This window comes from Macrotis lagotis, chromosome 3, assembly GCF_037893015.1.
Source record: "Macrotis lagotis isolate mMagLag1 chromosome 3, bilby.v1.9.chrom.fasta, whole genome shotgun sequence".
Taxonomy (NCBI): domain Eukaryota; kingdom Metazoa; phylum Chordata; class Mammalia; order Peramelemorphia; family Peramelidae; genus Macrotis; species Macrotis lagotis.
The window spans coordinates 227,390,045-227,406,509 of NC_133660.1; the positions used below are offsets into that span (position 1 = coordinate 227,390,045).

At 38.4% G+C, this 16,465-nt stretch overlaps 1 protein-coding gene across 1 annotated transcript in view; it reads left to right on the forward strand.

Moving 5' to 3' along the window:
* Positions 1 to 16,465, forward strand: part of M1AP (meiosis 1 associated protein) — a 113,040-nt gene that overhangs the window by 73,957 nt on the left and 22,618 nt on the right. Inside the window, exon 5 of the mRNA XM_074230000.1 lies at positions 12,984 to 13,157. Within this exon, the coding sequence (XP_074086101.1) occupies positions 12,984 to 13,157 (174 nt within the window). The remainder of the gene's footprint in view (positions 1 to 12,983; positions 13,158 to 16,465) is intronic.

Genomic DNA, 16,465 nt, shown 5'->3' on the forward strand with positions numbered 1-16,465 from the left:
AATACAATCTTACAGCAAACTAACAAAATGCTCTTTGTCTTGTAAATTTCAAAAGTAAAAACATCAATTTTCTCTTGTATGCACTAAAAAGTAAAGATGTATGTATGTATGTATATGTGTGAGTACAAACCATTCAAATACTAATGCAAAAGGAATTCCAACTTTCTCCACCAGAAGGAATTTATTCTTCTTAAACTATACTATTCCTCATTTTTGGACAATAAATGAGAGAATTTTTTTTTCAGTTTCCTTGGTCATAGGAGTTGAGTCTCAGTATCAGCCTCCTGGAGGCAGAGCTACCTGCAACCGCTGGGGGGCAGGCTAATGCCAGGAGCCCCTCTGTCCCTCCTGGCATTCTAGGTGTCAGCCCAGGGGTGCAGGATTCCTGAGCCCCACCTCAGTTCTGCCACATCTCCAGATTCAGCTCCCAGAGGCCTTCAGTGGTGCCTTTGTATCTCTTGACCCAAGGGAAGCCCAGCACGGATGAGCTGGCAAGCTGCACTGCAACACCCCTTTGGCCTACAGTGGGGCTATTTCCACAATGGCAATATTTTTCTACTGATTCAGCCTAGCACATTTTTGAAAGGCAACAAACCCTCCAAATAGCTGATTGAGAAGACAAAGGAAGAGCACTTTTTCAGAGTAACAAATCAAATACAATTTAATACAAACTGAACCAGTAAAGGGATGGAGCTGGGAGTAGGTGTTAATCAAGGAGAGCTTGCTGAAGGAGATGACTTCTTAGTTGAATTTTAACAGATATGGGAAATATGGTATGGCAGAATCACAGAGCCATCAAGGGACAATGAGGGGTGAGGAGCCCCTCTGGGAAGCTTCCCCAATCTCTCCATTTCCTACCATTTGCAAAGATTTTTCACCTTGAATTTCAAAAGTTCTTTGTATCTCTTTAAATGGCATAAAATGAATTATATTTGCAAGTATGTGTATTCACATACAAACATACATGCACACTTACTAATCTATGAACTTCATGAAGGCAGAAATTCTAGTATCGAAACGATTTTTTTCCTTATCCTCTTTAATAAGTATCTCTGAGATTCCAGGAACTGTGCTAGGTGCTAGGGATACAAAGATAAGTAAGACAGTCCCCATCCTCAAGTTTCCCCTTCCTTTATTATAGGGGAAACCATATGCACAGACACACACAAATTAAATATATATGTGTGCGGATTCATATGTGTACATGTGTGGTATGTTACATGTGCATGCATATATGTAGATACACAAATGTGTGTGTTATATATACATATATCAAACTTCAGTAATCAGTGAATAGAACACTGGGCTTGAAGTTAAGAAGAGCTGACTTCCAATTTGGCCTCAGTCACTTCCCAACTTTGTGACCCTGGACAAGTCCCTTAACTTCTACTTGCTTCATTTTCCTTATCTGTTACATGGAGAAAATAACAGCCCCTGCTTCCCGGGTTATTGTGAAGATCAAATGAGAAATGATTGTGAAGTGCCTATACTGTGTCTGGGACTGATTAAGCCCTATATAATGGCAGTTTTGTGGGGTCTTTTTGGATAACTCTCGTTGTGCTTTGAAGAAAGATTGAGATTTTGTCAGGTAAAAGTGAGTTGAGAAAGCATCCAGACAAGAAGAACCTATACCAAAGGCTTAGAGGCAGGAGATGGAATATTGTGTCCTTAAGAGAATAAAGAAAGGCAATGTGGGGGAAGGGAGAAAGCATGTTCTGGTCAATGAACCTGGAAAGGAAGATTAAAGTACTTGTAATGGGTTGTAAATGCCAAATAGAGGGGGGGATGGGGCTTTGTCAGTGTGAGCTATTATCTTTCATCCTCCTGAGAAGAAAGGACTCCATAATCTTACTTCCCATCACTTTAGGGAAGCAACAGAGCACCCTGATAAACTGTCCTACAGCAGAAAATCAGGGTTCAGCTCCCACCAGAGTTGTGACTTCAGGCTTATTTCCTTTCTGAGCCTTAGTTTCCTAAAAGGAGGAGCCTGTGTTATCAAGATAATCTCTGATAACCAGCTTTGACACAGTGTAATTCTAAATATCTTCCTTTAGCCATGCCTCATTGATTCTGCCCCAGCATGGGCTGTAGAAGAGGAATGCCAGAATGGCAGCCTGACCCTGGGAGGATGTAGGTGTCCACCCTGGAGGTCGGCTTGTTCTGCACACCACAGCCATTTTCAGCCCGTGGGTCTTGAGTGAATGAAGCCTCTCTGCCATCAGGTTTCACAGGAAGATGGGGGAGGGCAGCTTGGCCAGGGCACTCTGATCCCACCCAGTGGAATACCAGTGTATTTCAAGGTATTTCCTGAAGCATGGATCAGTAAGCTTCGTGTAAATCATTTCACATAAAGTTCCTCCACTCCCTACCACTACCCCCCTAACCCCTTCCTAGATGCTGACTACCAGACCCTTGAACTGAAGCTTCATTGTTCCCTATTGGGAATTTGCTCTCCTTGGTCCATGATGCCCCTGCAGGCTTTTCCTCAGGAATGTCTCTCCAAAAATAAACCATCAAAGCTTTAACCAGTCTTTCCCTCTGGGTCTATGAATCAGAGACTGCATTAATCATTGGACAGGCCAGATTTTCTCCAATGCCAGTGGGCATGGCTTTAGCACTTAATAAAGCTGTTTCAGAGACAGATTCACATGCATGAAAAAAGAGAAAATTTTCCTCCTCTTCTGATTCATCTGCTCCAGTGTGCTTTTAATCTAGCTGGGCCTTAGTCTTTAGGAACTGATGTCCTGTCCAGTCTGCAGTCCATTCCCTGACTTACTAATGAAATCTCAGCTTCTCTTCAGCACGTTCCTTACTCACTAACAATATCTCATCTTTAATTCTACTTCTAATGTGTGGAAATTCCACTTTACCTCAATTCTGTTCCTTAGTCACAAATCCCCTATCCTGATTTAATAATGCCTCTGCAGTTCTGATTCTTGTTCAGTTTCACAGCAGTCCTTGCTTCTGGTGTCATTCCACCTCTCCCTCTCACGTCTCAAGACCCTGTTGTTTACTCTTACCAAGTCGTCCAGTCCTCTACCCCTTGGTTGTTTCTCAGTCCATCACCTGAGACACTCTTCCCTTCCCCATTTTAATCCTTTAGTGAAAGAGCTCACTATGCAATGCCCTCCTTCCCTCTCCAGTTCCTTGCCCCTTTATCCTATTGAAGATCTTGACCTTCTAAACCACGGCCTTGAGTCATTCCCAGAATTGACTCCCTTCACTCCTTACAGGCCCCTTACTTTGACAGAGGCAAATCTTTTACACCTCCCTGATTTAATCACCTCACTCACTACAGTGAGTGAGCTTTTCCAAATCTTTTTTTAATTTTTCCTTCAAATCTCCCACAGTCCCCCCTCCCCCATCCTCTCAGCTGAGTACCTTATACCATATTCGACTGAAAACAATTGAAGCCTTCATCAAGAGTTCCTGTTTCTCCTTACCGCAAATCATTCAGATGCCTTCTACCTGCAAATCATCCAGATGCCTTCTACCCCATCTCTTCTTTCAGCCCTGTTTCAAATGAGGAGCAAATGTCCCTGTACAAGTGATCCCATTTCATTCTGTCTTCTACAGTATCATTTGGGGGTGGGGGTGTTTGCAAAGCAATAGGATTAAATGACAAGCCCAAGGTCACACAGTTAAGCAAGTATTAAGTGTCCGGGGCCATATTTGAACTCTGGTCCTCCTACCTCCAGGGCCAGTGCTCTATCCATTGTGCCATCTAGCTGCCCCTATCATTTCTGCTCTCTTACTACTATTCCATCAGTCCCTGTCTACTTTTAGTCTACTTGCAGTTTTGCCACTGCCTACATATCCCCCATTCTCAAAAAACAAAACAAAACAAAAAAATGCAATTGATTTGTCCATCCTTGCTAGCTATCATCCTTTACCTTTCTTCCCATTACTGGACAGACTTCTGGAGAAAACCATCTACAGAGATGATTCTACTTGCCTTTATATGAAACCTTTCTGGGCTTCCTTTTCCATGTTTGTTTGTTGTTTCTTTCATTGGACTTTTTGATCCTTGACTGTCATTTGCCTTTCTTTGATTAAAATAACTCTGAGGGAGCAGCTCATACCTATCAGATTGGCTAATATGACAGTGATGCACTATGGGAGGAGTTGGAAACAGATCCAACCATTCTGGAGAACAATTAGGACTATACCCAAATGTCTACAAAATTCTGTATATCCTTTGATCCTCCTATACCGCTGCTGGGTCTGCATCTCAAAAAGAGAGGGAAATGGGGGGAGGGGAGGGAAAGAGTACCCATTTGTCAAGAAATATTCAGAGCAGCTCTTTTTGTCGAAGAAGAGAAATGGAATTTGAGGGGATGTCCATCAATTGGGGAATGGCTGAACAAGTAGTAAAATTTTATGATGATCAATTGTGAATAACTTAGCTATTCTTAGCAATACAATGATCTAAGAAGTTCTGTAGAACTCATGAAGAAAAATGCTATTCCCCCTCCAAGGAAAAAAACCAATAGGATCTGAATGCAGATTGAAGCATGCTACTTTTTTTTTTAGTTTTTGCAAGGCAAATGGGGTTAAGTAGCTCGCCCAAGGTCACACAGCTAGGTAATTATTAAGTGTCTGTGGTCGGATTTGAACTCAGCTACTCCTGACTCCAGGGCCCATGCTCTACCCACTGTGCCACCTAGCCGCCCCAGAGCATACTACTTTTCACTTTCTGTATTTTGGGTTTTTTTTATTTTGTTCTGTTTCTTCTTTCACAAAATGACTAATATGGAAATATGTTCTACATGATTTTCCATATATAACCTACATCATATTGCTTATTGACTCAAGGAAGGGAGGGAGAAAGAAAATTTTGGAAATCAAAAAATTTTTAAAAGAATGTTAAAAATTGTCTTAACATATAACTGTGAAAAAAGAAATTTTTAAAAGCTACTTTGAAAGTCAAGAGTTCTGGCCAGTATGATGACAGAGGACCAATGATGATGCATCAATTAGTGATGCTGAATGAGACATAAATTTTTGGACATGGTAAATGTGCAAATTGGTTTTGCTTAGCTATGCTTATTTAACACTAAGGATGTTTTGGGTTTGATTTCTTTGAAGGGTAGAAGAGATAGAGCTATAGCTATTGTTGCTCAACTGTTTCAATATTGTCCTTCCCATGGTGACCCCATTTAAGATCTTCTTGGCAGAGATAGTGGAGTGGTTTGTCATTTCTTCTCCAACTCATTTTACAGATGAGGAAACTGAAGCAAAGGAATTAAATAAAAAAAAGTCACTTTGAATCTGGAGGTATCTACAAAGTGCCCAGAGTCATCCAACTAGTGAGGGTTGTGAATTCAGGAAGCAGAGTCTTCCTTGCTCCAGACCCAGCACTCTTCTACTGCACCACTTAGCTGTCTTAGAGCTGTAGATAGTGATTCCAAAAAAAGGAGGGGAGAGTATGCCAATGAAGCATTTGAAAGAATACACTGAAGAGAACATATCTTAAAGGACAACACAGATGACAATTTTGGAACTTAGACATTGAATTTATTATATATATATTTTTAAAATAAGCTAGATATATTGAAAATCTGAAGTATTGTATGTATGCCTCTTTATTCTGTGTCTGTGACATAGCATGGTTTCTGACAGGTTCATTGTCCTTGTATAGAGAGGCTGGGTGATCAGAAGGCCACTGCACATTGCTCACCTCTGAATTCTAGGATACCCTGAGGAGTTACGGATGTTTTCCTGGTATTGCAGTTTAGAAATTCCAATGAGTGTGATTCTCTCATTGATTATCAATTGATAACAATTAGCTAGCTAAATGTGCTTAGTTTTTTTAAAGATGGATATTTTATAATAAGAATAATTGGTACAAAATATCCCACCACCCACCCTTCTTACCAAAAATCAGATATACTCTCTCCTTCAAGTCCTTGCGGAGTCTAAGGGCCAGTCAGCTCCAGCTTAGAGCAGACGATATGTGGCAAAGGGGTAGTTCAGAGCTCCCAGGACTCCCTTCACCTGTTGTTTTCCTTCATGAAGTCCCCCTTCATTAGAGCAAAGCTTCATGCTGGGCTCCTTAGAGCCTCAAGCTGACTTTCCTTTCTTATTAGGCTGAACTTCCAATTCAGTGGTCACTCTCAACTCTGATCTTTTCCTGGATTGGAGGTCTGCCCCAAATCCTCCAAACTGAACTGGAAAGAGCTCAGCCAGAAAGCATAAAGTAGTTGTCTTAGATATTTACAGTTATTCAAATGATTCTGCTTGTAGCCCTCCACCAGTAACCACAGCTGCTCTGATGTTTCCTTATTGAACTTCATAATCAAATGAATGAAGATGGGTCTTGCACATTATGTCGATTATAGTGAGGGGAATATGGTGTAGACATCCTTCTCCCTGCCTTGTCCAGGAACAGTTCAGTCCTTAATTTGAATTGATAGGAAGTAGGACTTGGGGTGAAGGTCTAGATGCTGAGGGTGTCCCTGTCTTTGTGGATAAATAGCCCTCCTGGATCAGTGACTACACGTCCATCCATCCACCCAGGGCAGCCTTGTCCTCTCAGCTGCAACCTTACTCCCCCTGGACACAAAGACTTTTGTTTCCTGGAAGCTCCTCGGAGAGTCATGGAAATAATTGATAATGATCACTAGTCAGCAGAACGAAGCATTTGCCAAGAATGTTTTCATTAATCAAGAATAAAGATCCGAGGTTCAAAGACGATCAGGGACCATTGTAGTTCTGACCTAGGATGCCAACTAATGATTGGGTCTGTCCATGATCCTGATGATTTACCCAAGTAATAGTAGATAACATTGTTTAAGTGTTTCTAAAGGAGCTTTGAGGCGGATGGTTTTTATGAGTCTGAGTCTAAGAAACAATTTGATAGCAGCTTTCTAGTACAAGAGTTGATTCAGTAAATATTGTATCATTGTGAATTAAATGTATCTTTTGTTAATAATCTTTGTATACTTTGTAGAAGTAACTTCAATGAAGCCCAACTGTGTAGAAAATACTGCCTAGTTATGTATTGAAATAACATTGGTGAACTCTGAGGGTTATGAGTAGAATATGGGTGAATGGACCTTGAGTCATGTTTACAGAATTTGTTATTGTTGCTCAATCATTTTAGTCATGTCCCATTTGTCATGACCCCATTTGGGGTTTTCTTGGCAAAGATAATAGATTAGTTTGCCATTTCCTTTTCCAGTTATTTACAGATGAGGAAACTGAGGCAAACATTTAAGTGACTTGCCCAGTATCAGCTAATAAGTGTCCTATTAGTTAAATTTTAACTCAGATCTTCCTGACTTCAAGATCAGCATACAATGTACACTACTTAGCTGGCTTATTTACACAATTAGGGATTAAATTTTTTTAAAAGTCACTTTGAACTTGGAGATATCTACAAAGTGCAAAGAACTTAATTAAAAAGCAGGAGAGAGTCAGTGTACATAATTATGAAGTTGATTTTTAGAACCCAAATTTTAGACTTTACATTTATTCCTATTAAATTTCATCTTAATAGATTCAGTACTATCATTCTAGCCTGTTGATACTTTTCTTGGATCCTGGTTCTGTTATTCATTATATTAGTTATCTTTTCCAACTGTGCATCATCTACATATAACTAGGGCCCAGAATGCTGAGCTCTTGTGGATAAAATCTAATCTTAGGTGTCACCTTAAATGATCCCCTTTTTCTTTGGCTATTATCCCTTCCCAGAATTTGCTCTCAAAAATCTGCATATACAGTTCATACCTAGTTCTCATGTAAGTGATAGTACCTCTACAAGCTTTCAAGATATTAAATGCATCATTAGATTTGGGACAATCTCTATTTCATCTCAAATAAAATGTAGAAAATGAAAAGGACTCACAGAAGCCCATTAAATGTAGAAAACACATAAAGGATTTTCAATAGCTCACAAGCAATAAAAAACCATTATCATCTCTGATGAGCCTTACCTCTCCACATAGTTCCCCTCAGGCTCCTCTTAACACTGTGGAAATATGCTTTTGGGAGAGCTAAGCTGACACTACCCCAATATTCCAGTGAATTCCTATTGCATTTCATAGACATGTCTTAAGCACTTATATATGCCTCAGGAATAAAGACTCCAACAACTCACAGTAATAGAGAATAAAATCCAGATCTTTTATTTCCCCCAGACCGTCTTTTTAATCTTTTGCCACATGGGTCAAATGGACAGTTGGGGGTTTTTGATTTGTAAGGCAATGGGGTTAAGTGACTTGCCCAAGGTCACCCAGTTAGGTAATTATTAGGTATCTGAAGTCAAATTTGAACTCAGGTCCTCCTGACTCCAGTGCCACTGCTCTATCCACTGTGCCACCTAGCTGCCCTAACAATTGTTTTTCAAAGAACTACAAAACTCAGGAAATTGCCCTTGACTAAAAGGCCAGGACTCTGGGTCTTCAGAAATTATCCAGAAACCATTAATCTCCAAGATTAAGGATGCCTGAAAAATATCCATCCTCTCTTTCTCAAAAATTAGATTCCAGCAGTATGCTGCATAGGAAATCTCTCTGAAAGAGATCCTGGGAGGTTATATTCCTGGGTTCCCTTGTAAGGTAACCCTAAAGTTGTATCTGCCCAAGAAATCTCAAATTTCTGGCCAAATGATTAGGTGTCTGGATTCTGCCTACTTTGATAAAAAGGCAAGATTTGAGTACTCTTGCCTTTACACTTTCTTTAAATCATCCCTAAAATTAACTCTATTGAAGAAATTCTCCTACCCCATGCAAAAGCATATTCCTCCCTTCTTCCATGGCACGAAATTGCCATTAACTGCCCCTGGGAAACTGAACTACTAGGCTATCTCTCCAAAGGACAGCAGAAGGAGAAAAGGCAAAAAGAAGTCTAAAATAGTCTATCATTTTTGCAATAAAACAGAGTAAAGGAGATGGCTTCTCCCAAAATAATTCATCAAATAAAAATGGGTTCCAAGTAATTCATTGTGGAAACAGCTCAATGAAAACCAACTTCCAGAAGATTCCAAAGATGGTAAACCAACCTGCTTATCTTGAGGGAGTCCCATTCACTGAAACCCAAGCAGATTTCTTTTGTCCTCTAAATGAGGTACCAATAGGTGTCGAGTCCGGAGGAGGGAACCCAGGCCGACATCAATATGATGCATAAGCTGGTTCGTTCATTGATCACAGGACACATAACTCTACATTTATGTAACCAATTACATAAGCATTTTAGCAAGCATTTTTTTCACATGCATATCCTTGTGTATGTCTTAGGTGATTGTTTTGAGAACCAAACAGTGTTTTGATAAACAGAATGAAGATTGTTTTGAGAACCAAACAGTGATTTGATAAACAAAGTGCAGAAGGTAATTATTTCAGAATGCACTATCTATCTGAGCCTGGGAATACACCTTGTTAGCTCAGACATGCAGCTACTCCCTTATCTAAGCTCTGAAGTACATCTTGCTGGTTAAAGCACATAACTATTTCTGTGTTAACCCTTCATAGCTCTTAGCCTAGAATACATTTGACACAACAAATAGGCATGTCCATCATCTATAAGTAAATGAAATAAAAAAATGGCAAAGGCTTACCTCCATATAAATCATCAGGTTGAAGAACTCTCCTGATCAATCCAGTTGTTTACTGATTTAATAAGTATACTATCTAAGCCTTTATGGAAGTCATTGATAAAAGGAAATATTAAAAAGCACAAGATCATTGAGTCATTCAACCAGAGACCCCCTTCCAAGGTGGCATTGCTCCAGCCTTAACTACTCTGGTTCAGCCACTCAACCAGTTCATAATCTTTGTCACATCCTTGAGAATACCATAAGAGATTTTGGTCAGGGCAGCTAGGTTGCGCAGTGGATAGAGCACCAGCCCTGGAGTTAGGAGTACCTGAGTTCAAATCCAGCTTCAGAACTTAATAATTACCTAGCTGTGTGGCCTTGGGCAAGTCACTTAACTCCATTTGCCTTGCAAAAAAAAACTTTAAAAAAGAGAGATTTTGGTCAGATGTAGAGTGGAAAGTTAGAAGAGTGAGTCAAGGGGCAGCTAGATGGCAAAGTGGATAGAGTACCAGCTCTAGAGACGAGGACCTGAGTTCAAATGTGACTTCAGACATTTAATAATTACCTTGTGTGACCTTGGGCAAGTCACTTAACCCCATTGCCTTGCAAAAACCAAAAAAAAAAAAAGAGTCTGAAATCCTTTGTCATTTGCCATCTATGTACTTTGCTGAATTCTAGGCAAACTGTATCCATAGCATTCATCAGACCTATTGGTATATATTTCTGGATATGGACACTGCAGGAATTGATTTTGGGTTATGTTTTCTTTTTTCTGATTGGATGCATATAAGAGGGAGAGAAAATAAATAACTGGTTAACTTGAACTTAAAGTAAACTTAATTTTAAAAAATTTTAAGTAAATACAGTCTGTAGTCTTGCCAAAAATACAAGTCAAACACATAGGCTTATAGGTTATAATCTTAATTCTCCAGTATTGGAATTATTTTTTTAAAAATCAAGTCAAAATTTGCTGTTCTCTAGTCTGCAACACCTCTCTCTTCCTCCATAATCTTTCAAATATCAAACTAACAATGACTGAGCACTCATATCTACCATTTCTTTCAGTGACATGGAATGTTGTACATTGGGGAATGGTGTCATGAATTAGTCAGACAAGGATGAATGCAGAAAAAATGGGGAATGAATTTTTGATGAGCAGAAGAGAGTTCAAGGAGCTGCTTTTCTTTTTTAGCTCAGTTTTCTTTTTTAAAATTGATATTTTATTTTGTTTTTCCAGTTACATGTTATGAAAGTTTTCCACATTCATCCACATGCATATGTGGATCCATATGGATATATAATTTCCTTCTACCCTCCCCTCAGCAGTGAACAGTCTGGTAAATATTGTATATACGCATTTGTCTTTAACATGTTTACAGATTAGTTATTTTCTGTGTGAGGAATTAGGATTGAGGGAAAAGAAAGAAAATCATGAGATAATAAAGAAAAACATAGGAGAAATGTTTTTTTTTTAAAAAGTGAATGTGGTGTTCATTAAGATTCTGTAGATTTTTTTGGTTTGTTTTGTTTTGGTTTGGTTTTTCTTCCTCTGGATGTGGATAGCATTGTCCATAGCAGTGTCCTAGGGTTGTCCTAGCTCTCTGAACTGCTGAGAAGAGCTCATCCATCAAAGTTGATCAATTCACAATGTTGTTATTGATGTGTACAATGTTCTCTTGGTTCTTCCTTTACTCAGCATCAGTTCCTGTCTGACCATTCATGGTTTCTTATAGAACAATAATATTCCATAAAATTCATATACCATAATTTGTTCAGTCATTCCTCAATTGATAGGCATCCCCTCAATTTACAATTCTTTGCCACTACAAAAAAGTTGCTGTGAATATTTTAGAACATGTGAGACTTTTCCCATTTTTTATGATTTCTTCTGACTACAGGCCTAGTGTTGGTATTGCTGGATCAAAGGGTATGATCAGTTTTATTGCACTTTGGGCATAATTCCATTATTGCTCTCCAGAATGATTGCATCAGTTCACAGCTCCACCAAGAATGCATTAATGTCCCAATTGTCCCACAACCTCTCTAACATTGATCATTTTCCCTTTTGTCATCTTAGTTAATCTGTCATGCATGAGATGCTTTAATTTCCATTTCTCTAATCAGTAACTATTTGGAGCATTTTTTCATATGATTATATATATAAAGAAGCTTTAATCTCTTCATTTGAAAACTGCCTGTTCATATCCTTTGACCATTTATCGCTTGGGGAATGACTTGTGACCCTTATATATTTGATGCAATTCTCTCTATATTTTTTAGAAATGAGACCTTTATCAGAACCCCTCATTGTGAAAATTATTTCCCCATTTTCTGTTTTCCTTCTCATTCTTTCAGCATTGATTTTATTAATGCAAATTTTTTTTTAATTTAATATAGTCAAAATCACCTATTTTGTAATTTATAATGTACTCTATTTCTTGTTTGGTTGTAAATTTCTCCTCTTTCCGTAGATCTGACAGATAAAAAAGTATTTCTTGATCTGTTAATTAGTGTATGGTATCACTCTTTAAGTCTAAATCCTGTACCTATATTGACCTTATTTTGGTATAGGGTGCGAGATATGGGTCTATGCCTTAGCTCAGTTTTCTTAATGAAATGAAAGGCTTACCGTGAGTTATTAAGGGTAAAGGTGGAGATAGAAACTAGTGCTTAGCACAGGTACTAAACATTCCAAGCCCTATAGAATACTTCTCCCCCTCCTTTCCCCTTCCCCAGGAGATTGAAGGTTTGAGGAAAGTGGAAAAGATTTGGGAATAGTCATTGTAGAGAAAAGCCAAGGAGAATACTGCAAGAGTCCCCTTGGAGGCAGAGTTCTTTTAACTACTATTTTACCTCCTCTAGTGCCTGGCAGAGCCCCTTACACATAATAAGCCCTCAGTGAATGGCTGCAGCACCATCTTATCCAGCTGCATCCCCAGACTGTGGCAGCCCTGGAGATCCACCACACCGTTACTGTCACCTCCTGTTACTTGTAACATGCACCTCACAATTTAGACTTTCCAGTCAGACATTGTAGAACAGAGACTGTCTTTTTCCTCTTTGCAGTCCTTCACAATATCCAGTACAAAGTTAGGTGCTCAAAAGATTGATTTTTTTTGTCCCTGTTATGCCTTTTGGCCATCAGAATTATTTTCCAATATACCCACCTATCCAGTGCTCCCTTGTAATGAAGAAAAGCTTGAGCAAAACCCAACAAACAAAGCAACTGTTTCTTAACAAATACTTATTGATTTACTGGTGGAAATGTTTGCTATTTGCCCCATTGCTGGCTCCATAGTAGGTCTTAGGAGAAGACATGTTGGTCAATTCTTGGAGTTTTGAAACTTCACAAACATGAATAGTCATTTGTCTCCTTAAGACACATATATGTTTTCTGTTACCTCATGTGGGAGACTTAGAAAATTGCTTTTACTTTTTGCAGAGTGTTCCATCATGGGTGCTAACATTGATCTCCAGATCATCGAAAATGACACTGTGAGCATGGAGAATTTCTTCAAAGCTTGGCTACAAGACAGTGGAACAGACCAAGAGCATCTCCATCTCCTTCTTCCTGCACAGTGTTTCAGCAGCTTGTCCAGGGCCAAATCGGAATCAAGTACAGTACCCCCAATATTCCCACAGATAATGCTACCATAGGAATAGTTGAGGATTTGTGGTAGGGGCACAAGAGAATGGTTAGCAAATGACATGGCTGGGGATGAAAGATTCTAGGACATCAGAAGTTCTCATTAGTTGCTGTATATCAGACATAAGGCTTATTTTTATAAGATTTTTATTTATTGATTTTATAAGATTTTAAAAAGAAATAATCAAAGAATGAGATGTGTAGAAACACTTCATTAAGTTGCTATATAAATATGCTATATAACTGAATTGTTATATAATGACATATTATTTTAACTAATTAAACAATGCTGAGCATAATTTCATATTTTTATATTTATAATATGGGTCACAATCTGATAGGGCTTCAGAAGCATCATTCTGAATATCATTCTGCACCATATCAGTTTGCACCATACTGGTGAAGCACAGGCAAGGCAGTGAAGAATGATTTCCAGTTGCTAGAATATAACACAAATATAGGTAAGGTTTGTGGAATAGTGATTATTTTTATATCTTGTGAAGGACTTCAGTGTACAGTGGCACATGATAGATGAATTTTATAGTGCCTCCTCCCCTCTAAGCTTCAACTGGAAGATTTCTTCTGCTATATGCAGAGCATCTGAGGAAGTCTGGACATCTTGCTGACCACTTCATGTTTTAGCAGAGAGAGGAAGCAACAAAGGGAACTACTTCTTTGGACTTAATTCTGACTAATCAGGAAGTTAGTGATATGGAAATGAGAGGAACTATGCAGCGCTAACTGCCCCAGACTGTGGCAGGACTGATGTTGGCAGTGGCCAAGCATCAAAGTTTCCTTTGGGTCCTTTTCTCACTGGCCACTCTCTCCTCTTTGCTGAAACCCTGACTAAATCCCCTAGTTAAGATTTCTGAACTTTCCCCCATGACAGCCTGTTTCCTGTTGCCCCCTTGATTCCTCAGGCTGATTTCAGTAATGACCCTATTCCAAACCAGACCCCATTTCAGGAGGGAGAAACAACTATGTCATCTTAAGAGTTAATAACTGCCTAAAAAGGGAATCCTACATATTGTTATATTTGAACTTTGAACTTTCCAAAGGGGGTTTCAAAGAGTTCAATGCAAAAATAAAATCACATGGTCAGAGACTCTCAAAGGAAATGCCACTGGGAAAGATGAGGCTCTCAGAAACAAACTTCTAATAATAAAATCACAAAATGTAGAGCTAGCATGGTACAGTAGATAAAAGAGCCACCCTTTGAAATCAGGAAGTCATTGGTTTAAGTCCTAACTCTGCTTCTTATTGGTTGAGTAACTCTAACCAAGTCATTTAAACTCTCCTATACTGAGAAGATGCCTTTCTGGATCAGTGAAAGGACTTCAATCCCTGGAAGTTCCCTGCATGAATCACAGGTTTAGTCCTATTCCATACACAATCACAGATTGGGGAAAGGAAGAGTTGTCTAAAGCTTTTTTCAGGAGGTCTTCTCTATGATAGTCAATAGTCATAACACTGAAAAGGATAGAATAGACATAGTTTTGAAACCCATTTCCCCTTCTACCTCCTTCTGTCCTTTGATTGGCTCATTTAGAAGTACTTATTCAAAAATCAGAAGGATGAATATAAGAAATGGGATGAAACTACATGAAGAATGATAAGAATACTAAAACCTAAAATCAACCAAGGCTGCAAAAAAAAAAAAAAAAAGACAGACAGGGAAAAAAATGTTAACAACACAAAAACATTGAGCTGTGTTCAGAAAAAGGTAAAGAACAAATTTAATTTTAATATATATCTTATTTTCCCCAATTACGTGTTTTGAGTTCCAAATTCTATCCTTCCCTTTCTTCCCAAGATGGTAAGCAATCAGATATAGATTATACATGTGCAGTTATATAAAACATCCATATTAGTCGTTTTATATAAGATTCAAATTTTTTAAAAAGAATGAAAAAAAAAGAAAGTGAAAAGGGGCAGCTAGGTGGCACAGTGGATAAAGCACTGGCCCTGGAGTCAGGAGTACCTAGGTTCAAATCGGGTCTCAGACATTTAATAATTACCTAGCTGCGTGGCCTTGGGCAAGCCACTTAACCCTGTTTGCCTTGCAAAAACCTAAAAAAAAAAAGTGAAAAATAGAATGCTTCAGTCTGTATTCAAACTATATCAGATCTTTCTCTGGAAGTGGAGTTCTTCATCATTAGTTCTTTGGAATTATCTTAGATCACTGCATTGCTGAGAATAGCTAAGTTATTCACAGTTCATCATTCAATATTATTGTCACTGTGTACAGCATTTACCTAGTTCTGCTCACTTCATTTTGCATCAGTTTATGTAAGTCTTTCCAAGTTTGAAATTTCCAAGATGAAATCATCCTTCTTGTCATTTCTCATAACACGATAATATTCCATCATAATCATATACCATAGCTTATTTAACTATTCCCTGTTTGATAGGTATCCCTTTAATTTCTAGTTCTCAGGGTAGGACTACATTTTTTTATTTTAATTTTTTTCCAAAGGTAGTTTTCAACATTCATTCATTTGCAAATTTATGATCTACATTTTTCTACCACCCTTCCTTCCCTCCCTTCTCCCCAGGTAGGGCTACTTCTAATGCCAGATGATAAAAAGTAACAGATCACAAAGGGAAAAAAAGAATTTCCCAATTCTGACTTTTTTTTGGTTTTAGCTTTTTTCAGGAGGTCTTCTCTATGATAGTCAATAGTCATCACACTGAAAAGGATAGAATAGACATAGTTTTGAAACCCATTTCCCCTTCTACCTCCTTCTGTACCTGAATTCATTCCCCTTGCCTATCCCTTTACTCACCTTTTTCTCACCATGCACTATTATAAACAGACTTTTCTATGTTATCTACCTTTTCCACAAATATCCATTCCATCTTCTGACCAAAATGAAAACTTAACTGCCTTTCATGATAAAAATATGTTAAGGAGAACACCTGTCTCTACAGATTAAAGTACATCTGAGAGTTATGAGTCTCAGAAAAATTCATTGAAGCTGATAGCCTGAAGGTTATATAAGGAAATTGCCCAGAAGTATTGAAAACAGAACTTAGAGAACAAATCTAATAGAATTTATAGTTACCAACATAAAGAGTTTAACAGAACTATAGTTACCAAATTTCAGAGTTTTGCAATCCAGGAGAAAAATGACAGTCTTGAAAGCAGCTGAAAGGAATCAAGTCAAAAATGAGGAAACACCTATTCAAATGGTGCAAAGACAAAAAAATGAAAGAAGTCAGGGAAAAGCAAGGGAAATCAGTCTGTACTTGGAAGATTAATAATCCTGGAAAACTAA